The 26710-nt window shown below is 35.6% G+C and overlaps 1 protein-coding gene across 14 annotated transcripts in view; it reads right to left on the minus strand.

The window, feature by feature from the left end:
- Window positions 1–1051: 1051 nt before the first annotated feature.
- LOC139937838 (uncharacterized) overlaps window positions 1052–26710 on the minus strand; it is a 93873-nt gene continuing 68214 nt past the window's right edge. For 3 of the 14 annotated variants that reach the window (XM_071933167.1, XM_071933173.1, XM_071933162.1), the window contains 19 exons: window positions 25678–25710; window positions 25162–25221; window positions 23192–23561; window positions 22492–22694; window positions 21993–22043; window positions 18934–19047; window positions 18237–18290; window positions 17488–17544; window positions 15499–15693; window positions 14644–14727; window positions 13491–13583; window positions 11470–11979; window positions 10563–11120; window positions 9955–10176; window positions 9231–9539; window positions 7976–8083; window positions 7073–7207; window positions 6219–6382; window positions 1052–5466 (listed from right to left, as the gene is read on the minus strand). In XM_071933167.1, the coding sequence (XP_071789268.1) occupies window positions 5359–5466; window positions 6219–6382; window positions 7073–7207; window positions 7976–8083; window positions 9231–9539; window positions 9955–10176; window positions 10563–11120; window positions 11470–11979; window positions 13491–13583; window positions 14644–14727; window positions 15499–15693; window positions 17488–17544; window positions 18237–18290; window positions 18934–19047; window positions 21993–22043; window positions 22492–22694; window positions 23192–23561; window positions 25162–25221; window positions 25678–25710 (3428 nt within the window). In that variant the 3' untranslated portion in view covers window positions 1052–5358. Of the gene's footprint in view, window positions 5467–6218; window positions 6383–7072; window positions 7208–7975; window positions 8084–8435; window positions 8481–9230; window positions 9540–9954; window positions 10177–10562; window positions 11121–11469; window positions 11980–13490; window positions 13584–14643; window positions 14728–15498; window positions 15694–17487; window positions 17545–18236; window positions 18291–18933; window positions 19048–21992; window positions 22044–22491; window positions 22695–23191; window positions 23562–25161; window positions 25222–25677; window positions 25711–26710 lie in introns of all 14 variants that reach the window. The other 11 variants (XM_071933163.1, XM_071933165.1, XM_071933164.1 and 8 more) reach the window with 11 other exon arrangements.

Raw genomic sequence — 26710 nt, forward strand, 5'->3', positions numbered from 1 at the left:
AGGACTGGGGAATACATTCAGGACTAGTGTATCAGAATTTTTGAATTAAAAATCTGCCTAAAAAACTTTACCAGTTCAAACTATATAGTAAATTAAATATTTTTTTTCAGTTTGTTGAATAAAATCCAATCTATACTTTATACTGAATTTATGACAAATTTTGAAGAAACAAATCTCATGCTCATATGAATTGATTATGACAATAATTGTTGTTTTAAAAAATATAGTTGTTTGAAACCAATGGCATTATTTGTGGCCGAAAGTAAAACCAAAAGAAGACCACGTTCCCAAATTGAACAGCCTTGACAAATGATGTTGATTCGAAAGGAAAAGAAAACCTATGAAGGTAAATTCCTTCTTCCATGGGTAAGGTTATAGACTCCCTCGAGTAACCCATGGAGTAACAAACAACCACCATAAAAATGTCAGTTAAGTGACCTTTCTACTATGGGTGATGGGCAATAAATACTAAGGTTTAGATTTTAGGTTTACAACTGTAAAAGTTTGTATATGACCTTGATATTACCCTGACATACTTTTTATCCTTTATGGTTTTGTTGTGCCTTCTTGTTCGTAACTTTTGTTAGGTCTATATGCCTACATGTACATGATTGTAGGGTTACAAATACTGTTATGAATATTACAAGAATGCTGCAAGCAAGTTGTTTAGGTTTCAGTTCCCAACACTAGCACAGCATACAATAATTTACACTGGCCTATTTACACATCCCCCCTCCCCAAAGAAATCAAAATGCTTACCGGTACATGTCAAGTTTTGAATTGTTTGTTTGTTGCCTGTCCATCTGTTTGTGCATGAACATGTTGCTCTTTCATGTGGCTTGTTGATCTGGGTATTTAGAACTATTTATCTAGTAATCTTACTTTAACAACATCTGTAAAGTTAAGGACATACTACACTTCCCCCTTCCAGACTAGAGCATGGGTAGAAAAAGGTTCAATGCTTCAAAAGATGTTAAATAAATGGGAAACTTTTCATTCAAGCAACACCTCGACAAAAAAACAATGACAAAACAAACCACAACAAAACCAGTCTTTTAAATAAAAAACCTTAAGTTTTATTGTCCAAATTATGCCACAATTTACTACAGAATGAAACCCAACTTAAGCCCACATACAGAATAAGCTGTGATACTCATTAACATACATCATTATTAATATTATTGTTTTGTACATGAGTTTTGAATGACATCCCAAGCAGACAGACAAGGTATGCTATGGGTATCACCCAGAACCTTTATCAAATGCAGCCATCTTTACTCTCATCTCCAACAGATTAAATGTTTATTGGTTGTGCTTTGAAAACTTAACACTAACCTATCTTGATGAATTAATTTGATCAAGTATAGATACAAATTAAGGAAGAAAACCCAAAATGAGCATACTGATCGAAACATTGAGTTGCTAATTAATATGCTTTTGCTGTGATAATAACACTTGGGCAATCTTTGTAAATATCAATGTACTGATTCAAGAATAATCAGCTGGGAACCAGACTATTATACAATCTGGTTACATGTATTTACTAAGGAGATGACTGCCATATGATAAAGGTCTGTTCCTAGACTCCTGAAGCTATTTACACTAATAATTAAATTTATACAGTTAGTTTACTGCATTAAGTACTGTACTGTAGTATCCAATGATTGTATATCCAAACTATGGGTTGGTAAAAACCAAAAAAACGTCACAGGAATCAGTCAACTTTAAAGGCAAAGATGACAACATAAGGAGTCACGAAATGAAGTGTCAAATCATACTTTTACAGATCTATTTTCTGCTAAAATTGTCATGAAACTAGCAAATAAACGTGTTTAAGTAAACTTATCACCTTTTCAAGTACATTACCGGGTACCCTTTTAATACTTCTTCAAAACTGAAGTTTTTTTGGAAAGACAATGGCACAATCAATGAACTTGTTAAACTTCTTGGCCCACTCTGATGTTTCAGTCGATCTCAACTTCAATTCTTTACAAATCTTTGATTATTATGTCTCAAAATATTTCATGAAAAAGAAGCTAAACGTAAGTACAACGTATCTTAACCTTTAGGTGAAGATTTAAATAGTTTTGAATTCAATCTTCCTATTTGTGGGTCACCCTTGTGCAATACGTGCCAGAGTGTAAAGTATAATGTTCAAATACAATCTTTCATGAAACCTCTACGCTTCTTGATATTATCCACAAAAATCTACTATCATCTTTGTTTTTTTGACCCCCCTGAAAACTTTTGAAATTTACCGTTAAACTTTACTTTTAAGTACCATCAAAATGTTAGGATTTAAGGCCAATTTGGTAAAAGTTGCATTCAACCATTGCATTATAAGGTCTTTTTTTATTATTTGAATCAATATTGAGCCTATCAGTATATCTCTCTAATATAGACCTAGAAGACAATCACTTTGAGTTGAACTACATGTTTATTTCTCAAGATAAGTTTATGCCAGCGCGTATTATACCTACATTTTATACTTGCCACTGTACTCTATACAGAGTTACTTTAATAATAAATAGAAGTACACCATAACAAAGTATGTCAACAATTCTTGCACAAAGAAAACATTTTGCCAAAAAGCGTATTAGAAAAAGCCTTTTTACACAAAGTGTATTAAGCGAAGTATTACCATTAATATTCCTTGCACTGAAAAAAAAAATACTCTAAAACATTATGCAATAAGTTAGTTTAAAAAAAAATCCAACAATTGATCTATAAAAGGAATGAGTGCATGTTTTTAAAATAACCAACTAGTACAGTCTCGTCAATAAACAACCACACTGATCAGTCATCAAATATACAACAATGATCTTTCTGTAATAATCAAGCTTTACCATTTTGATCAAAACTGTGGTGATGAGAAAAAACCTCAACTAGTTATCCATGATCCTCAACCATGCTATTTATTCCTGTACAGCGTTTAAATCTTCCATCCACCACATCTCAGTCTGTCACTCATATGAATTGTAAAATAAAAACATCTTAAATTCTATCAAGAATTTGTCATACATTTAACATTTGCACTTCTGACTAGTGCAGGTGGTATTTACAAAGCTAAAAAACCCTCTCCCTAAGTTTGAATAAGTAGCAAAGCAACTGATTTAATTTCTTATTTATAAAACAAGCAAGTTTCTGAAGCTTTGAACAGTGTAAGAACGTTAGCATGTAAGTAAGTATTGTTATCTCATTTATATTACATTCTGCATTTTTGCAATAATTTGTAAAGGTACAATTGTCAATATTAACAAATGTCCTCATCTTTAAAAGGAAACTACTGTGAATTTCCGTCTATAATTTTGTCACATTTTCAGTGGTATAAGGGAAAAACCCAAACCAAACCCCCAAATCAACAAAAACTGTTTACCTATAAAAATGTTATGGGTATTACTTTGCATTACCCACCACCTCTTATATATAGGTTAATTTTACAAATGCACTGATGCACCATACAGTTACAAAACAAGCAAATAATTTAGTATAAAAAATATATAAAATGCTGGGCTTAACCTTAAAAAAAAAAGAACTTTCAGTAAATGGTATTCAACTAAGTAAAGTTTAAGTACAAATATTAATACTTGGTCATCAAAGGAGCCAGGTATACTTTTTACATCAATCTGAAATACACTGTAGTGATGGCATTTTAAACAAGATGAACCTTGCACAAAATAAAAAAAAGAAATATTTATCTCCGTCAGTTTCAGAAACTTATATTCCTAGTCTATAAAGTTATCTAAGACTGAACTATTAGAACTGAAACTCTAGAATCTTTGAAATCACCATGGCAAGTATAAGAAAACCAACTTCTCGTCACTGAGAATTATTGGTTTCAAGTTTAATAAAAATAACTGCACTAAAACTTCCTTTAATAACCTTTGTTTAGCACTAGAGGGCGCTATACAGTTATTTCAAGAGATCCTATGTTTGATACAGGGGATGTTGAATGACTCAAAGAATAATGTGCTAAATATAGAACAACATTATATTAAGCATACAATGTATACCTGTTTTTTGAGGGGCCAAATACCCATTCATTAGTGTACATTTTAACACCCTCATTTTTTTTCTCATTCGTTATAATTTTTTAAAAACAGCACCAACAAAATAATGGGAGAAATATGTGTACATTAACTTGTAAAAAATGTGTGAATTTATGATGAATTAATTGCTACTATATACCAATACTACTGCATTATTATTATTATTATTGATTTGTTAGCCCCAGCAGGTCCCTTTTATTAAAATATACAGCTAAAATCACAACTCTTTTGTTTTTGTTGTAAAAAAAATTGTCCACAACAAAAACTAAACTCTAGGCATTTTATCAAAATTGATCAATTTACATTTTTCAAAAAGACATGTATCAAACCTAGACTTCAAAAAGGTTTCTTCATCATTAATTTTTTCTTGTTGATAAGATGTTATTTTTGTGACCTTTGACAATCACAAATAGACCAAAGATTTTGATAGAGCCTGACACTAAACTAATCATTATCTTAGTTAATATTGGGCCTACAACTTTCTATGAGCCTTTTATAGTTGTGTAACGCCAATGCCAGGCAAGTAACGTTTCTGTCAACCAAAGGGGCTGCCCAATGTAAGTCTACTCTGTCAATGTGAATGTTTTTCTTTCTTCTTTTCAAAATTTAACATAAAAACACTCTGCGGTGTCTGTTTCACCCCCTTGATGCAGGAATTGGTACGAAGTTCTTAGGTAAAACTTGAAATTGCAGATAATTTAAACTGCTTCACAGTACAACAAAAGAGAGTGCGATTACATAAACACCAAGAGTGCATTACTTTTAAGTCTTACAAATTGTCACTACTCTGAAACGGTCAAAGGTCATGACTTGAGGTTAACCCTCAATGACCTCTTGCATCTAATGAATCATAAGTTTGCTCCAAAGCTAGTCATGTGTATCTTTGATACTTTTATCTAACGCTGTGATGTTTAACTTCACATTGTTGTCACAAGCCACCCATTTCTCAATCACAATTTGGCAAATAACAATTATTGCAGCATGTGATCGGTGTCTAAACCATCATTAAGGCAACATATCCTATTTCTTGCTTTTAGTTTGTCACCAGAACTGCCAACAAATTTTCCCCACACACACATCCGAGACAAACTTCTATAGATTACAGTTAACAGCTCTCTATTATACAAGCAAATATCATCATACAAAATCCTCATCCTCCTTTTTACCTAAAAATCCATCAAAATTGGTCATCCCAACATTATTAAACCACATTTATTTGATTAATTCACAAGATGAAAACAAGATGCGGTTTTCTTTATACAGATTATAGATTAGGAAAGAGTTTGGGGATGGGGGGGGGGGGGGTTCTTTAACTCTGTAGTTCCGATGCTGTGATAGCGTTCAGGTCCTTCATCAGTCCCTCAAGGTTCAACATTTCAGTATTAAGATCTTCAGTACTGAAGGAGCGATTGGTCGACTGTACAGGAAATAAAAAGGATGTCAGTTTGTCAATAATGTCAGCTGAATGTTTGTTACACATCTGTATGGACCCATCCTTGGTATTATGAGCAGTGCAGCGAATTGATGGTACCTTCACGTCTCTAAACCCTGGTACGGATATCCTCACAAACAAACTTAATGGCTCCAGAGAGTGTCTGATTTGCCTGTACACTTGTTCAAATGCTTGTATGGTGCTTATAGAATACTCAGCACACTTGTGTCAAATTTTTACACAATCATATTTAAAATGAATCATGTTGTACATGGTCAACCTAAACGGCAAACAGTTAGACTAAATAAAAGAAAGCATGATCACTGTGATTCAATTAAGCTAGTATTAAGTTAATACTAATATCTTTATTTTATCACCCATAAAGCCATTTGCGAGTTAAATATAAATGTCTGGAACTTTGACTTGCCTGGTCTGTAATAAATGCTCAATTTGAATTCCTCAGATTAAAAATACTATTGCTACATCACATAGTTTGAACAAGCTTTTTGTTTCCTAGCCTAACTAAATTTTTGCTTAGTGAAAACACTTCTTAGCAGTATTTTCTGCTAAACAGCTTTATGAAATTGGGCTTGCCATGTGACATAGTAACACTTGATTCAGTCTGAGGATTTCCAATAAAGCATTCACTTGTGACTGAACAAGTCTATGTACCAGACATTATTCAAACCTAACACACCAATGTATGATTAATTGATATAATCTTATTGTTTATTTACCTCCTGATATAAACTCACCCCTGGGCTAGTACCATCACCAACACCTCTGTACGTCACATCAGGAGCTCTAGGGGTGACAACGGGCAATGGTTGAGCTCGTACTCTAGCCACACCAGGCTGGGCGTTACGCTTCAAGGGACTGTAGCTTGGGGCTTGAATCTTAACTGAAATCAGAAAATAACATTGATGTAAAGACCTAATACAGGCAAACTGAAGTTTCTGATCAACAGGTTTTGTAATCCAAAATTAAAATATACCTCAATACTTAGCAGCTTTTAGTTCCACCACTTTGACTGTCTTTATATGTTTGTTGATAAGAGCATAAATACATACAAATATTACATCAATATAGGAAAGCTTGAAATGTAATTTATCTTCATACACAACAAACATTGGATTAACATGTTACTATGTTATCCACCGGATGATATTACATCATGCTGGACATGATTAAGATAATTGAATTGTAACAATTATTAATCAAAGAAAACCTTTGATAATAAAAATCATCAGCACGTCAAGGGAATTGTTGCTCATGGTGTAAGACTGAATTTTAACAAGATTCTTAACAACAAAAGAAGTTTGGAACATATTTGGTTTGAAATTCATAAAAATAAAAATCTGTTGGCTCTTGAAAGAATGCTGTAGAATGAGTCATCAGCCCTTTTGAAAACCACGGCTTCAGCTTTTGGATTCGGCTTCTGGCTCAGTCCTCTCATCTGAAGCCCTGAGTGCATATGCAAAACATGAACAAACCACAGGGCCAAGCTAGCCTAAGCCCATTCTGGTGCCGAAGCCGTGGATTTCGGAAAATGGCCATAGCCGAAGATTAAAAGACTCTTTGTAACTATCACCTCTTGCAGCTTGGTAGTTAGGAGGTGGGCCAGGGACACTAAAACTTGAAAGTGGGTTCCCAGCCCTGGATGTCGAACCTTGGGTACTCGAACCATCATCATGGGAACTTGTTGTGTTAGTATCGCTATGGTAACCTGAGAGAGTTTGAAAGAAATGAGCTACAGTCAGAAGAAAAACCCTCAACCAAGAATGATTGTATTATTTGATCAGAAAGAGAGCTCAGAGTCTAAAACCTGGTTCATACTTCCTACCAATGCAAATGCGATACGTATTTTGACGTCACAAATTCGCAACAAATAATTCTAAAAAGTTGAGTTGTGTTCAACTCCTGCAAAATATTTGCAGAGCTGGAACGTTAAAATTTGTTCCGAATTTGCATTTGCAGGAAGTATAAACAGGGATTAACACTGGCTTCAGATAAGATTTAGCAATAATACTAGGAAAGCAAAGATAAGCTCAAGAAAGCAAAAACAAGTGCATAACAAAATTAGCATAAAAGTTGGAACAGTGCAAAGTTTGTATCCAAACGCTTCAAAAGTGTATTGTTAGGAAACACGGTTAATCTCAATCACAATCTCTTCAATTTAAACTTCAAGTAAATCGGTGTGAGGATTTCATGATAAATAAAAACCAGGCATCAAACTGTGCAGATTTAAAATTCATTGCAGATTAAACAAAACAAAAACACACTCATTCATAGAATATTTTATAGCGTCTTTTTGTAAACAGTCGAGTGTACTTATATTTTTGAATATTTACTAGAAAGAGTTTCTTCAGAAGACAGAGATTTACTGCCATGAACAGAAAGCTGGAAAATACAGCTTAAAATTAACAATTTGGCCTTAGGGGAAGGTTCTATGAACTTAGACTGGAGGTATGTAATAGTCTGGTTTCCATGGTACCTGATGATGTTGTGTTGGTGTTATACATGTAAGCGGGACGATCCATTTGATGCTGTCGTGGGGACGATGCGTGATAATCATAACCTCCAACGGGTGACATGTGACGTTCTGTAAACCACGCAAATATTAGTATTGAAGAGATTAGTTTACCATTACAGTATGCAGCAAAGAAAAGGGCTTGAGGTTTGTGGGTGATGACAAGCCTACCCTAGCACGATGCAATGTCAATCTTTGTCATGCACAATTTCACTACAAAAACACAAGCTCTAATTTTTTTGGGTGTTATTTCAAGCTAACTCTAAGCCAAGATGACCCCATATCAGGAGGAAGTTTGAGAAGGGAAACAAAGATAAATGGACAATTGTTTGCTTGTCTTTGTGGGTTGGGGTTTTGGGGTGTTTGTTTTTTGCTTTGTTTTTTTACCACGAGGCATCATGCACATGAACTAAATGTTTCTTACGGTTTTGTGGATTGTTCTTGTTGATTTGAGGTCGTGACAATTTTTCTGGAGTGCATAACATACAGAGAGTACTTTATTCAATTTTTTTCATGCATAAAATGAGGAAACTTATAAAATGCAAAAAAACTGTGAGTTCTTTATATGACAACACAATGCATTGTGGGGCACACCAATTGTGTAACCTCAAATGACACTAATTGAACATAACTCATTACAATAGTATGAGAATAAACAGATGTGGCATTTTAAACATGGCTTCATATGACTTGCATGAATACCCTCAGGCCTGACTGTTTATATTGCACTATTGTTTTGGGGAAAGCAAGGAAGTCTCATCATCAGCAATACACATCTGTAGAAAAGGTCTACAAAGTTTGAAAGAAAGAAGATATTAAGGACAAGAGAGATTCATTGTTAGCAATTAGAATACACCACCACCATTATGTAGACCTGCAAAAGGAAATAATATTTTGCAATGAGAAAAAGCAGTCAAAAAGAGTTAGTTAATTAACTGGAAAACACAGCAGTAAATACAAATATTTTGAATTAACAAAAGAAATAGTACCCAAGATATAGTCAGTAGCAATTAAATTTACAAAAACAATCATTATAACAAAAGAGCTGATAAAAAAACACCTCATAAAAAGGAATTAGTTTTGAAGAAACTTTGAGCACTGCAAGAAGAACAGAAAGAAGAGATGGTTAACATTATTGAACCAATCACCAGTGTCCATTAAGTTTGTTGCTTCTCTGACATACATCAGAGATAATCAACACGCGATAATTGCGGATTACCTTCACGTTCCCCAAACCTATCAAGTGACCGAGATCTTGAGCTGACTCCTCCGTAGGTGTTTTCCCCAACGAAGCGAGAGCGCCCTCGTTGTGACTCTGAAGCACCAGAATCAACCCCTCGGGTACTTTCTCTTGATTCTTTTGTCTCTCGATGATAACTTGAGAGGAGGTTAGTATTACTGCCGCTGTTCCAGAAATTATCGCTATTCTCAAGACCGAATTCATGATCGACAGACATCGAGCGTCTTAGCGGTCTAGCTGTGAATTCTGGAATGCTAGGTGATGTGTAGGAAGATGACTGCAAGAGATCTGGATCGGGCAAGAAGTTTAGAAACTCTCAGTGTTTTTCATTGGAGATTAATTAAGAAGTTACTATACGTAAGAAGGTAAACAGTAAACTTGCGGGTACAACCATGTGTAAAATCTATTTTGGGGGATTGTTGGCTCTGAAAAGAGCTGGTGTAGTCTGATGTTTCAAGATGAATCAAGAAAAACAGTTGTTAAAAAAAGCTTATTCAGGCGACTAATAAATAATGATTTACAGTTGACTCATCTACATATATACAGGATCGAGGCTTTAGCCAAAGTTACAGTCTTATAACTGCAAGAGGGAAGTACCAGGCTAAGGACCAAGCTGTATCATGTTTTGAAGTTTTCACTCTGACTCAAGGACTCAATTCAAGACTGCCGATGCTAGCAATGGAATTCCTACAGATAAACTCACCTGATTTGCTTGTAAACCTCTCTGGTGTTTGTACTTCAGCATGATCAACCTCTACCACCTGTCTAGGTATTGAGGCATTGTTATTATTGTAGGAGACTTGAGATTGGCTACCAGAACGCTGACCGTTACCATAGGAACCAAAAGATTGAGATTCGGAAGAGTTCTGGAAAGCACTGGATTGGTAAGAGTTGCTGGGGCGGTACTCTGGCACGGTCAAACCACCTTCAAATAGCAAAGAAATGAAATCATTCAGTTGTAGTTTGAAATATAAGACAGTTGATAGTACTATTGATAGAAACTACTTAGTTTCAAGCAAAGCATGTTTGGAACTAAAAATAAGTGACTAAGTTTTGTTGACTGCATTTTTCAAACTAAAGTAAAAAAACAAACAGCCTATATCAAACAGCATGAACAGAAGAAGGCAAATAGGTTCCAAAGGAAAGGACTTTGAGTGTTACGCCTGTGATTTTTTTCACATAACTCGGGAAAGTAATGAGTATACATTAATTACACACACCACTGTAAGGGTAAAAGTAATATTCTTCAGTTTGATGCAAATTTAGCATCTATTAGGAAAGGACTTGTTATCAATAAGAAACTGTACATACCTGTCCGGCTCGGGAGTGTGAACCCAGAACCATGAGTTGGACTTCCATAAGCACTGTCAGTACTGAATCCAGCTGAGCGGTCAATGGTGTTGAATCCTGCTCTAGGTTTGCTCAGCCCAATACCAGATGACCCATTGTAGAGGTCAGATGCTGATCGACCCAATCCATATCCCTTGTCAGTTTCTTCCCTTCTCAAAGAAGCATAGTCTTGGAAGCTTGAAGAATATGCAGAGGTTGGGTTTGGCGGGGGGATGTTTATCGGCGAAGTCCCCTGTACACTGCTCTTATATTCACTGTTGTAATTTTCTGAGCCACGCCTTCCCCGATAACCCATACTATCAATAGATGATGCACCAATACTTGAAGCACGTCCTCTTGTGTTACCAGCGCTGGTGTAACCGCTAGATTGCGTTTGAGATGAGTTGTTTTCTGAGTTGGTGAAGTTGTAGTTGGTCATTGGAGGAGAGCGGCTATTAGCATGAGATGCAATGGAGGAAGGACTGTCCTGAGGGATGGGGTTGAAACTACCGGAACGGAACATAGGAGCAGCGGTAATGGCTGGAGAGGACACAAACAAAGTAAACTTAGTGTTGAAAATGGTATGCCAGCTTCAAAGAGCATAACAAATGTTCTCTTCTTTGTAGCCCCAATACCATGAGTGGCATCTAAGTAAAATAATAATGAATAAAACAAAAAAAGAGACAACCATGTTTTAACTTCTTTTTGAAAGAAGAGGTGTTTTTGATGTGCGCTGTATTCGTCTTTAATGCAGCAGAACAGTTGTACAGTTCTCATATATTTCAAATATATCTCAAACATTTCAATATTATGCACATGTTGTTTAGAATAATTATTAGAGTTTTAGAAAAACAACCAATACAAAAATACGTTTGAAGTAATTTTCTACCTGGTAGGGTGTTATTAGAATTGGGTATTTCTATTGCCAGAGGTCCATTCTCCAATCCTCCTTGTAACATTGCTTGAAGATTCTGATCTTGAGATGCATCTGAGGTGCTGTAAGATTTAGCAAAGGTTTGATGACTGGAAGACGTCTTGAAGTTTGTGCCATCCGGTAAAGGTACAGACTTCTCCACATTATGGGAAGTAGTCGTCTCTTCAAAGGTGATAGTGAAGGGTTGAGGTCCGCCAGCCGTCTCTGGGAACGTAATGATCTGATTATCAGCAGAGTAAGCGTTGTTATGAGATGCCTGTCTATCCATTGTGTTATAGGCCTCTCCACTGCTTCCCTGGTGCCCATTACCACGCAGTGTGGAGAAACTATCATTAGCAGTGTAGTTGTTCCTTATGTCCTCAACGTGGATGTTGGTTGAGTTGTAGTTGACACTGCTGGACTTTTGTTGATCATTGAGGTTGGCTTTAGCACCCCATGTGGCATAGCGTGGTGAGGTACGACCAGCTGTAAATAATAAGAAGCAGGTATTGAGAAGTTAAGATGGGCTCGTTTGAAAATACAGGTTATTGTACAGGATAATGTTTTTAAAACATTGACTGCAAAAAAAGTTAACTTGACCCTGGCAGAGTCTTCTGCTAGCCTTTGAACATGACTCTGCAAGGGTCAACTCAGTTGGTAAGCAGTTTGCAACCGATAATTCGTTTCTTTCTTGTTCAAAACATTGACTGTCTACCTAGAGACCCATCCTTGACACTAAAAATGTGAGTTAATAAAAGTCAGTCAAATAATATGGCAGTATTAGAAGTGTCCCTTTCCTATTAAGTTGCTACAGCCTGACAATTGTGTCATAACATGAAGAGCTTACAAACCTTTAAAATGATTTTAAAACAGAAATAATCTTCAGATCAAAAAAATGAATGAAATGAGAAGGCTTGCCAACAAATAAAGGAATCATGTGCGTGTTGGTTTTTCTCTTTTCAAGCTTTTATAAGTTATTTTTTATATTTTTTATATATTAAAATAGCTTAGTATAAAGTGCTTATTACACATCGGTGTAAGGGTAAAAACCTTATAATTATGTACTCAATAGCAAAGTAGAAGTAAACCAATAAATGTCATTATTATTCGTGTGGAGTGACTGCTTATGGTTGAGCTATTTCAGTATTAGTAGTTAATGTTAATGACTTGATGATAATTGAAATGAACAGAGATGAAGCAAACATGTGCAACAATAGAAGGCAATATTGCTTTGGATCAACTCTGGTATCTATGTTATTGTTAGTAGGATTAAGTGAGGCAAAGATAAGGTTAAAATTAATAAGAGACAGAAACAAAAATGAATTCAAAGGGCTACTAAATCTAAATAGTTCACATTATTTGAAAAACATATCAAACACTAATAATTACTACTCTAAACAATTACTAAAAACAAGAAATTACAATGCAGTACAACTACACTGAGCGACAAAGACTTGACATCAAATTCTCTTTTAATTAAAACTAAGTTTGGAAGTTATTTATGGAACTAGATGTTTGAATGTGCAGAGGAAGTCTATAGACTACACCCCCATCAACTTCTATGAGGTTTTTTGTTTAATGAAGTTTGAGACTCTAACGATTGTTTACCAGAACAGGTAATAGCAGGTGAATACATTTTGGAATTCAGTAGCAGCATGTATCCTCCTTCCATCTCTTATCTGACAAATTCAAATACGATACAAATTAGTTATCATTACTTAATTATTTTATTCATCTGTTATCCCATTTCTATTATTTAACCTGCACTTTAATTGACTCTTTTAGCTTTTTTGTTGATCTACATACTTTGCCTCCTAATCTGGCGGCAATATTTGGCAAACTATTGAATCTTCTGAAGTTGAAAATATCACATAAAAGAAGGTGTTTTTCTACAATTCTGTATCTACAAACACTACAAGCAAATTTCTAATTTTAAAAATTGGCGCAAGCAACTTGTTCCACTGAATTCTAAAGCCATGCTAGCTTGACGTCAATACCTTCATCTGAATTGATAACATCATCATTCTGAATCTCTGAATGAATCAAGGAGTCAGACTGGTACTCCGAGGTAGATGGTTTGGCTGCTGAAACTGTTTGGACAGAGACATTGGTAACCGATAGCTTAATTAGAATAAATCTCACAGGTACCAATTAGCTTAAAGCGTGCAGACAACATTGGTAATAGTCAGAGAACAGTATTTGACCCAACATATACATGAAATGACAAACCTGTGAAATTTTAAGATCTATCGGTCATCACAGTCATGAGAAAATAGTGGAAAAACATGTGTCTTCACTGCTTTCAAACATGGGTTTTGAACTTGTGAGTTAAAAACTAATTGTTAAACTAATTTGTTGAAAACTTTCAAGCAAAAACTATTTCACAGGAGGTTTTTCATCATGATCCTGTTCATACTGTGAAAATTATGGGAACATAATGTTTTCAATCTCACCAATGTTGAGTATAATATGTTTACTTTTTGAACAAGTTTGTACCCAAGTTCATAAGTTCATCCAACTGATTTATCTACACCTACCAAACAACATGTAATATTAAGATTTAAAATGTTGCTATATTTAATTTCAAATCTCAAAGACGATTACACTAAGTGACCCCAGAAATTTAACTACCTGGACAGTTCTTTCCAATAGTAATCTTTGCATGCGATTATTAAAAGCAAACAAAATGTATGTGAAAACTAATCTTTAATGAGTCCAGATAAGTCCCTCTATTTGGAAGGCTGAGTTACAGATATTTTGTTCTTGTATAAGGGTCAGGCAGTTTTTCTACAATAAATGGCATCTCTATGAGGAAGTCTACATGTCTACAGGAATATTCCAAAGGGCCTAATTTCATAATACGCCTCAAGCAGAAAATATTGCTTAAACTCTGCTGAGCAAAACAATAGCAGGATACCAGTTATAGATGGAACACAACTCATTGTAATTTTGGAAAGTAACCTTTATCTAGTAATCTTTGTTGTGCTTAGCTACTTTATGTGCTTAAGCATTGCTATGAAATTGGGCCCCTGGGGTGGGGGTGTTGTTTTTGTGAAGTATCAGGCCTGTAACTAACTATGAATACATGTATGTCTGGGTGGGAACAATGATTTGACTATTATATTCCTAACTTAGAGGAATAAACTCTACCTGAACTGCTATGAACCTCTGATTGAGTCACAAACTCAGAAAGGTTCTCCATGCGAGGTGAAGAAGACAACGTGACAGGACGAGCTGTTAAGATCAGGTCAAAAATACATCACACACATTGGACATAAACACAAACATGACAACAATAAGAGAGATATTGTATAATTACTTTGACTATTTAGCGTAGGCCTACCTCAATCTAGTGCATGTGTCTGAGACATTTGATTCAATCTACTGTTTGAAATGTTAGTAAAACTCTTACACCAAAAACACAAGCATACATGTTCTACCATGATAATTACAGAAGTAAACTAAGAATAAGTTTGACACCTAGTTCAGATTTAGACTCATTACAACATACAAGGCAAACATAATAAATAGGTACAAACATTACTGTGTAAAACATGAAAACATATTAGGTTAACAAGCAAAGGTTAATAGCTGTTTGCTTCTGGAATAGTTAGTGTCAGGACAGTTTTATGATATTCTGGAGTGAAACAAAATATTTGACAAGAGTTAGAGTTAGAGCAAACCATTAGTTTCAATCAAAGGGCCTTTTCCAAACCTAGATTTATGCTCAGGCTCTGTCATCAATTTTGGAGCACTTGGCATGGTCCGCTTACATCAAACAGAGCCTGGATTGTGAGCATGAGCCAAGGTTTGGAAAAGACCCAAGTAACCAACCAACCAAGCTTAACAATGCTTTTAGTTTACTACAATATTGATCCTTTGTTTCTGGAGGTTCTAAAGATATAGAAGTTGTTTTCAATTTGTTGAACCCAACATTGCATCTGTTTTAAAACTGGTTAAGCATAGACTGGTTTTTTGTTAATAACTACACACTAAATTATCTACCTCGCTGCCAAGTAAAATCTTCAGCTGAAAATCCCAGCGGCATTGAATCAAAATTAGCGTCTGTTTCTGGTAAGGATGGGCTCCGACCACCATGCCTACGGGCATTATGCTGATAGGAAGAGGGGTATGGTGGGGAGGGGGTGGCATGCTGGGACAGGGCTGACCGGTGGTGGACGTTAGTTGAGCCCCTAGTGACTATAATGTGTGCAGAGAAAATCAGTACAATAGTTAGGTTAGTACAGTTTAGGAATACAAGGTCTAAAGGATTTCTTGAATAATCTATCTTTTTCTGATGCTATGTCGCTATGTGATCGAATGATGTCTCTAAAATTTATTGAAAAAAAAGAACAAACAATAAAACAGGTTTGATTTTCTAAATGAGAATACCTGGATACTTTGCATTTGAGATGCTGGTTGCAGAAGGAGAAAAAAGCTGTGATTTAATGTGTATCCTAATGTGTTAAAACACTGTGATAACAACAACAAACAATTATGTATAAACTGATATGTGATCATTCTGTATTCATTGAGTGCTTTCTGTGTCATGATAAAAACAAATTCAGGGTTTCACGAAAATACACATGTGCAATTAAATCTTCTAATTAGCCCTTGAAGATTTACTGGTGTAAAATATTATAATTTGTGTTTGAAGAAAACCTTTTGGCAGTGGCAACGATGACCATCATGAGTTTGGTAATATAATTGTTCATGTTTCAGTTCATTTTTGTATCATCACTCCTGTTTCAGTGAATTTTTAATGAGTAGTTTAGTAAACCATGTTTGTAAAGACCAATTTGATCACCCTTATATGTTAAGGTGTAGGTTTAGTATACCTGGGATCACATAACCAGGAATTATTTATCGAGGGAAGTTAATTTCCTTGCGCCCTCATACCTGCGCGTTTGTAGGCAGCAGCTTGATTAGCCCATCTATTAATATGAGAAACATTCGGTTGAATACCAGCTGTCCAGATAAAAATGCAATATTCATTATTTAATTCAACAATCAAGTCCAAACATGTTTAATCTGGACAACACTGACAACATCATTAATTTATAAGTGCCAAAAATACCTTCCAAATTGCTCAAGAGTCTGCCATTAAATATTTTTTGTGCTCTTAAACCATTTTGTCCTTTTGGTTGGTAAGCAATTTTCAACAGCTAATTCTATTTTCACAATGCTCAGTTGTTACTTTGTTTTTGTATTCCTTCAAACTTTAGCAACCTAACAACTTAAATTTGATTTTGCTTTGAAACACATAAATCTGAGAGAAAAGTGATCAGGGACAAAACTCAGCTAAAAACATTGCTGACAACAATTCTTAGCACTCATCAAGACACAAAACTGTTTTTGAAGGTTAGTTCTAAAATAATTTTGACAACTGAAACATTTAAATGGGTGCACACATTCCCCCAAACCCTCCTGATGCTCAATGTTAATAGCATGAATCAATGTCACCTAAATACGAGAGTGAGCAGTATTTCCTATGGCTGATGAAATGACCAAGGTGGTAACTAATTCAAATTGATGATTGAAGCAAACTATTTTTGCAGCCAGCAAACAGTGAGTTCTTGATACATAGAAATGGAGGAGAAGTATTCCCTTCAGCAAGTCTTGACAAGAGGTGATATTTGCAAAAACTAGTGGCCACTGAAAGTATTAGCGTCGGTCTTCAGATGGGTAGGGAAACTTTAGTTGTGCATCCCATTTAGCCTTTTTTTATAATTTTTTGACATTGTCAAGTTATTTGGTTCCAGTTAAGAAGGACACTGTTGATTCAAGGGAAAATGTTGTTGAATATGTGGAATAAATAAAAAATACTCAACTTAGTTGAAAGAGAGAGTAAGAAATAGAAGAATGATGAGTAGTCTAAATTGTGTGTGTTGTGATAACTAAACATGATGCATGCAGGTGACTATGATGACAAATATCTAAGATGGTATAAAGACTACATTTCTAAGATGATGATGATGATGAAGAGATTGATACCTGCATCATGATGTCCTGATTGTCGCATGTTGCTTTTCTTTCTAGCTGTATGCATTTCTGAGACATAGAAAATGTCACAACGGCATCACTCTAAAGAAGTTTCTCAATGACTCACATTCATACAAAATGTTCAACAATAGCGGATAAACTAATGACCCATATCACCAAACATCATCTTGAATGCGCCATTTTGGGAGTCAATGTCAATGCCTGTTAAACAGTGTATTGAAAGTCTCGTGGGATATACCAAATACCATGATTATTTACGTGTACAATTTGACTCCCAAAATGGCGACCATGACAGAGGTCCTGACACTGACGTTGGTGGATGGTGGAAATTGTCAAAAAGTTCAACAATAACTCAAACCATTCTCTGTAGCTGATTATTAAGGCTTTAATTAAGGAAGCTGCGTTACTATTAGCTACCTGGGGCAGTACCAGCAACTAGATATGTAAGAAAAGAAGATATATCAACCAGTTCCTTTTTTTAAGTTACCAACCCACAATTTGGGGAAGAATTAAATGGGCTATTCTGAATGGCCCCATAACTTGTAACTTTGTGTAAAGCATGAACTGGTCAAAAAGGGAAATTAATTGGCAAGCTAAAATATGAAAAAATGCAAAACATTGTTTCAATTTGGAATTCAAAATTGGCAATGCTTCTTCTTCAAATGACAACGATTCAAGTGGAAATTGTTTCTTTTGGTAACAACATAATAATTGAGAAATGCCATCAGTTAAGTACGTACCATCTACTGTAGCATATTGAACAGTGCCGTTACCCATACCTCGTACATGCAGATCTGGGGGAGTGAGGGAAGAGGACAGAACAGCTGGTAGTCAGCAAACTTTTTAAGGAAGCTGCAAAGCATGCTGGGATTGGTTATTTCACCAAATGCTCACCGTGCAAGAACGGGAAAATGAGGCTCAGTTTCAGAAGCCAAAGATAATATAACATGTACTTAGGTTTAAAAAAAAAGAAGCATATAATATAGCAAGACACTTATTGTTTAGAATAGGTTTATTGGTTAATAATACTACAATACATTTATCAGTTCTAAGAACTAGAGTAGTTTTAGTCTGTCATCATCAGTTCTAAAAACTAGAGTAGTTTTAGTCTGTTCATCATCAGTTCTAAAAACTAGAGTAGTTTTAGTCCCTTAATTATTACCGATGACTATGTACATAATATATAATAATTGATTGGAAAAAAAACAGTTATCTTGGTCAATAAAAACACCAACACTATGTCATCATTAAACTCCGCTTTGGAAGTCAAATTACTGTGGTATAGTTGCATTTCATGGACTTCATGGTCCTGTGTACACCAACCATGTAATTTGACCCTCGGCAGTGTTCTAGAGTGATTACATAATCTGCAATAGGGGTCTAGGACAAACACAGTGATACATATAGTGGGGGGAATAGTAATAAATGATACACTACCTGAATCCAAAGATGAACGATGAGACGCAGCTGATATCAAGGTTGGTGTTTCATATTGACTCTGTCTCTGACTGGCATGTACTTGATCCTCACTACTCACGTGGATCTGTGATTCTAAATTAAGACAAATAACACAGCATGCATGACAATAGACACTGATGACACATAGACATGCAAGGTCAAAGGTGAAGGGGTCAAAGGACAAGGGTCAAAGGACAAGGGTCATGCTGTAAATGAAAAGGTGGCTGCGTTTTTGTTTGTTTGGGAAACCCATAGTAATGAGTGGATGCATATATTTAACAAAATTATGTTTAGGAAGTTCAACCAATTGTTGTAAATGACGTTAACAAAATGTCTCATATGTTTTTATCTAAAGAAAAGTTAAATATGCGATGGGCTAATGAATGTTAACCATGTTGTACCAATAAACAAATGTGTGTTTTTATCTATGAACACAAATTTTACCAAGATTTTGTAATTTTGAAAATTTTGCAAATCAGATTATTTTGAAAAGTTTTATTTGCTACTAAATATTTTATAGTGGAAGAGGTATTTCCTTTTGGGGTCATTTTTTCTAAGTTAGTTCTGGAGTGATTTTTGGGGTTGAACAAAGAATTGACTAGAGTGGGATTCGAACCAACGACCTCCGGATTAACGTGCCGGCGCTCTACCAACTGAGCTATCTAGCCCTATATTGGCGGTGTCCCTATTTTGTCAATATCTTTGTTCGGGGGTGCCAGTCTGGAGTGGCTACAAACAAAATAATATTGAAGATATATACAAAAAGTGACCAACAAAATATATGAACACTAAATGATTTGATTCTGAAATGACAAGCTAAAATGTCTACAACTCCAGTCAAAATAAATCTCAAAACATAAACAAAACATTCAAGGAACAGAACCAAAATGTCAAACCTCTTTGTGTTTAAATCAAGCAATTTCCAATATCAAGATTAGTTCACAATTATAAAGAAACAAATATGAAATGAAATACATAGATGCCTTAGACAGTTACAATGTAGGTGTGTAGAGCGTATATAGTGCTTCCAGTGTTAATACCAATCATGCAGCATTCAAATAAATCAAATTATAGCAAGCAGGCCACAGGAAGGTTGACATACTTCTCAACAAAAATGCAAAAAGAAACTTGGAAATAAATGCTCATTGAGCAATACTACTGAACTTAAACTGGAGACAGTGGAACAAGTAACTTGAGAATTAGTTTTTAAAAAACGAGACAAAATCAAAATGGAAATGAAGTTTGGTTATGAAGGTTTTCACTGACTGATCACCATGACAACGTGCAACATAAGATATCTATGAAAAATACACTACCTTGAGAAACCTTGTCCAGTTTTATTGAAAATCTGAATTATCTGACTCTCTGAATGAATAATGTACATTAGTTTACAACAATCCATATTTATAGAAGTGTATGTTTCTGTTCAAGAGAAAACAAACAATCCACAAATATGAAGTTAACATTGACATTGTTGACCATCAAATTTCAACACGTTTAGACAATAAACCAACAGCTCCATAGTTAACTCTAGTCTATTAATGCCGCGTATTTCAAAGGGTTTTTCTCCAAGAGAACTTTTCTTCCAACTAACTTTAAAACCAGTCCCTTTAGCTTCGACTATTGATTCAATATAAAGGATGTCAATTGGATATCACTTCCAGCCAGTCTAGTAACAGTATCTGATTCCAAGCAGTAAGAGGAGTGTACTGATATGCAGACAGCATCCATGCAATACACATTACATAGCTCTATACAATGCTTAGATTTCTACAGCTCTTAGATCTAAAGAGAGTTTTGCAAAGCAGTGTTGAGCATTACACTATTTACTGCAAGCCCAAGTGCATTCCCTTTGAATTGACGCGTGGGTGTCTGCAACTCGACAAATTTGCATTTTTTGTTGTTGAAAAGTTATAGTTATTTCCATTGCATCATAGACTGATGTGTCTGATTGAAGTCATCACTATATGAAGGCTACATGAAGGCTAAATGAGCCCAGTATAATTATTGTTAAGGAGAAGGGATTTGCCCAGTGTTCTGGCATAGTTGGCTGCTGATTGCATCACATCTCTTTGTAACCCCTCTATAACATGGCTAGATAAGTGGGTTTCGTAACTCAAACATAGCTCTCCATTCCTGCTGTAGAAACAAGAATGTTTTAAGCTGCCTCCTGAGTGTGATGAGGTGCTACATAAGAACTGCCTATTATTATTATTATTATTATTATTATTATTATTAGTAGTATTATCTCTTGAATCTGAAAGGAAAGCACAGTACAACTACAAATCAGAAGACATCATCCTGCAGAGAAAAAGTGCTTTATTAATAGCGATGTTTACCTGCCCAGTAAAAACCTAGAGCTAAGATTGATCTTAAGCTAACTCAGAATGGGATTCCATGAAGCGAAGCTGGGCCAGTTTATAGTAATTGCATTTGTAATGAGTGGACTTATTGTCTTGTTGCATTACCACTACTGCCAGCCATCAAATGTTATATTTATTCTTCTGTACACAGAGCTTATGTTGTAGCTATGCTGAAGTATTTAATGCCTCTATACATGCTGTATCTAGCACCAACTAGCTGGTCCTAACGTGACAACATTGCCTCTAAGCTGCTCTAGAAAGTTGGTCCTAAGGTGACCATCTCGTCTCACCTCTTGACCCTCTTCCTAAAGTGCCGGTGGTTACTACCGACGAGGCGTGACCATTAGCCAACCCTCCTGAGGAATTGTGGTGCTCTGTTTTCAAATTGGATCCAAAGTGGTCTTATTAAATCAAAAATAACTTTCATGTGATTGTAAAAAATAAAGAAATTATTTGAAGATGAACAACCTGTGCGGAAAGAAATAATTAACTCAAGTGCAGTTTCTGCTAACAATATCAGTCGGTACGACTGAGACTTTTTACCAAAGTGGTGTACAGCTGGCACCTGTCAATACAACATCCACAACAAGTCAACCTTAGAGCCATGTTTAAAATGCCACATTAACTGTAATATCAAGTTATATCTGATAATCAGTTTGAGTTTAACATTCTTACCTTGCTGGTTCTGCACAGCGGACTGGGTGAAAGACGTCTCTTGGGTCCCTTCTGTAAATTAAAATAGAAACAAATAAATGAGTTTTTAATGTTACCATAGTGATTTGTGCTATGACATCACACTTTGCTTAGCATTCAAGATTGAATAGCTCTTAAGATCTATCTTAACTCTTTGTGCATTAAGCCCAGCTTTCTGATGAGCACCTCCATTGAAGCACACATTTGACTAATTCTTTACTTCCACACCATTTAACAAATCTAAGTGTATTCACCCCTTATGGCACTGTTGTAAAACTTAGCTTTCTGTCTAACTACGAACATCCATTTTGGGAGTTAAAATTGCATGTAATACAGTGAACTTGTAAACTTGCACACATGGACTAAAATGTGTGTAACACGTGGAAACTGACTCCACAAATGGTGCAACCAGGAGGTATTGTGATGATGTAAGGGTCACTAGGGGTCACTAGGGGTCACTGGGGGGGGGGGGGTATCCTACCTCGCTGCTGATCTACTCCTTTTCCTTGGTTCAACATTTCTCTCTCACTAGACTTAGCATTGATTGGAGAGAGAGTCATTCCAGTCTTTTTGCCGTCAACTTTCATTTCAACTCCTTCATGATTAATCCATAGATCAGGAGGCACTGGTGTACTGCCTACTGCTTTACCATTCTGGGATACTGCATGGTAACCGGTTAGGTTGCTGTGGAAGAAAGTTACAAGAGAATATCAATCAATCTGAAAGAGACTGAAGGCTTTTTCAGAGCCAAAACTACCTTAAAAGAGAATTATTACATGGTTGTACCTACAAGTTTATCACTATTTATAGTTTATTCTTGAAGGAATTTTGTGTCAACATAAAATAAAAACTTGTGGATGCTTATTCAATACATGTTTGAGATAATGTTGTTAAAGTAGGAACAAAGTAAGGTTGTTACAAATTTGTGCAGAGACAAAATAAAACATTCTTTTTGCTAACTACCCTCATCATGGCCCCTGATCACTAGGCATGCTCAGTGGTCTAGGGGTGAGACATCTACTCTAGAATGAGGGGGTTGTGGGTTCAATCCCAACAATGACTGTGAATTTGTTTCTGCACGACTTGTAAGCACGGAGTATACACTCTTATCACAAATTGGTGTAGAGGTAAAACCTAAAATAACATCATCATTACACTACCAAAAATAAAATGAAACTTACGCGGATCCCTTTGCTTTCTTTCTTTCCCTGTATGCCTGACCACAGCAGACACACGCTGATGCACCGCAGCAGAACTTCAACCAACACTTTGCACAACCATCTTCATCTTCACAGCAACAAGGACAGCAGCCAGCAAAGCATGCTGCTATGGGTCCACAGATTGGTGCACAACACCCGCAGATGTCATCACAGTAAGCTGCACAGCATGGACAGCAACGAGCGCACCATGCACAGCAACCACACATGAAGCAAAGTAAGAGGAGTACGGCTAAGATGATTATGAAGAGGATAGCTAAGATGATGAGGAGCCATAACCACCAAGGAAATCCCAATGCACCAGCTGCAGCAAGAGGAGGTCCGGCAGATGGAACTGTGGAATTCAAGAAGCCAGGAAGAATGCTTAGTCTTCTTAGTCTTCTTAGTCTTCTTTAGTATCAACAATCAATCATACCAACATTTCGTCTTCAGATACAAGAGTGACATACACAAGACTGACATATTAAGTGAAATCAGCAATAGAAAGTCAGTAATAAGTCTAAGGCCATTTAAAGCCATTGGACACTTTCGGTAAACAGTATTGTCCAAAGGCACACACTTCGTATATCACGACTGATATAAAAAATAACAAACCTGTGAAAATTTAGGCCTAATCAGTCATCGGAGTCGAGAGAAAATAACGGGGAAAACCCACCCTTGTTTCCGCATGTTTCGCCATGTCATGACATATGTTTAAAATAAATCCGTAATTCTCGACAACGAGAATTGATAATTGTTTTAACGTTTTCTCGAAAAGTAAAGCATTTCATGGAATAATATTTCAAGAGGTGTCTTTCACCATTACCTTCTGTAAACCCTGTAAGTTATTTGTAAATCTGTGAACTTTTATTTTTTTTCTGTGCCGAAAGTGTATAATGACTTTAAGAGGTTGAACCGAAGGTAATGTTAAAAATGGTGCAAGGATACATTAATAAAGGAACAACAGAGTGTTGACCAGCCTTAAACTTCCATTTTAAAACTAGCAGGATCTGAGCCCTGCAATGGACTGAGCCGAAGGTGAGGTCTTTTATTGCAGGCCATGACCCTGCAAGGTTTTAAATGGAAGTTCATGAATGTGTCACCACTTTGTTATTCCCATTCAAAATTACCTTTCCATAAAAACATATAAGAGTATTTATAAGTTGAGAACAAATCTGAGAGTATGGCCTCAGCTCACCTCGACTTTTTGTCAAGTTTCTATCCATGTGTTGTTAAGCACCAAGTAGCTCCTCCCGCTAGGTTCAAATTTGCGCAAATTCAGTTTCAAACTCGCGCCAGATATCAAACTAAAATTGGGCAGTGAAATGTGCTTGCTCGGCGCAACCCTATGTGACAATGCCCTCTTCCAACTCAATCAGGTCATGCTTAAATACTGCTAATTATGTTTACATTGTTTGTTTAACCATTGTCGCATGATCTTTCCTTAAATAATAAAGGAAAGTGGTCAAAAAAAGATATGCTAGACATATAAGATAAAACAACAGCAATTAAACATCTTTCTTCATATATTTACAGGCTGAACTTCACAAATACAATCACAGAGTTGACTGGAGAGTATACTATTATAGGTTCTTAAATGGAAACAAAGAGTGAAATGAAAAGTATATTATTAAAAGTTTAACATGGGAATAAAACATCCTGATAACATTGTGTACCTGAGGTAACAAGAATGTAACTGTACAACAAGAATTATAAACAGGATAGATTACTAAAGAACAAGTTTACATTCTTGTTAGAGTATATATTATTTGGAGCAGAGAACTTTATTTTTACAAAGGCAACCACTATGAAAACAGGAAAAACTATAAACTTATTGGATTTCACAAATGAACATCATGCATATATACCATAAAGGATTTCATCATGCGAGGGAACATGACTGTCAGGTATTATATTTTATAGGGAGTTTAGAAAATAGTTTTAAATTTGAGCACCTTGTGTCTGATCATCATTATGGTCATGGTTCAGAACATCGCTCAGGTCGAATTCCACAGCTACATTAAGCCAAGACAAAGGTCAGATAAAAAGTAATATAATCAAACTACTTTTCAGGAAAGTTTTTGCCTTTCTAAAAAATATGACATAACGTTTGCCACACAATGAAGCTCACAGATAGTCAGTTTCAGTGATGTGATCATACATGTGAGATCTCTACATAAACTGTGTCACTCATTCAATCATTCATGTTTTGATTTCTTTTGTTGGGCCCTTAGTTTCCTTAAGATATTACACTGCTTACATAAAGTGGAAATAAATAATTACCTTGAATGAAAATCAATTAAATACAATCATTTTCTAAAGCTCGCCCACATTAGCGCTGTACACTCGCTCTACTAATAAGTGTTTGCACATTGTGGACATCTACAATATTCTTACAAACAGAAAACACCCTAGTCTTTCAAGTTCTCTGAGGGGAGTCTTGAGAAACATGAAGTTGGGTAATTTCTTACCTGGAATTGGTGGTATAGGTGGCACGATGAGAGCTATAAAGCAGAATGGAAGTGCACGCAGTGTGGTGTGGTGGTGTAGGGTAGGAGAATGGAATGCAAACACAGGGAAATAAACAACATTCAAAATTAACAAAATTCAATCATAAACAATACACAAAAAAAACACCAAATGAAAAACAACAAAAACAAACAATTATGATGCGTGAAAGGAAATATGATTAGCATAACAAAGTGCTTGTTTATGTTTTACTCCAAAAACAATATCAAATAATGTGAAGTTATTAATTAAAATATCCAAGTCAAACTAAGAAACTTTAACTGTATATTCTCTTGCAAATGTGTTAATTTTTTAGAAAATTGTATTTTTTTTTTTTTGGGGGGGGGGGTTGTAATTTGTTATTACTACAAAAAGTATTTTAAAAAAACTTGTTCAAGAAATATCTTCACCATTATTCCGAAAAAACTCTCATCTGGACAAAAATCAACAATTAGTAATAATTAAATTGGGACCCGATGTTTTCTTTGTTACACTGCCAGGAGCCATGTATAAACTATCTACATTTCACAGTGTTTATGCATTGTACGTGGTACATGGGAAAAGATGTAACGTTTTTCATTTTGAAACATCATCAACTGTCAAAATTTGTTCAGAGTAAATATTCTACATAGTGCTTATTATGCCCTGAACTTGACTACATTAACTAGCACATTCAAGTCTGTCTTGTGCTTATTATGCCCTGAACTTGACTACATTAACTAGCACATTCAAGTCTGTCTTGTGCTTATTATGCCCTGAACTTGACTACATTAACTAGCACATTCAAGTCTGTCTGCTTCGTTTTTGAAAGGGCAAGGGCACCAGGGCATTCTCTCCTTGGTAAAGGACACCCTATGAGGAAATTGTAAATTTCTACTGGAGCATTTCAAGGGCACCAAGCATGACCAGGGGCATGGAGGCAATGGCCTTTGATGCCTCCATGAAGTAGCAGGCCTGCACAATAGTTCAGTTCAGTAACATTTATTTTTAAAGCTG

The sequence above is a fragment of the Asterias amurensis genome, chromosome 5, assembly GCF_032118995.1.
Source record: "Asterias amurensis chromosome 5, ASM3211899v1".
In the NCBI taxonomy this organism is placed as follows: domain Eukaryota; kingdom Metazoa; phylum Echinodermata; class Asteroidea; order Forcipulatida; family Asteriidae; genus Asterias; species Asterias amurensis.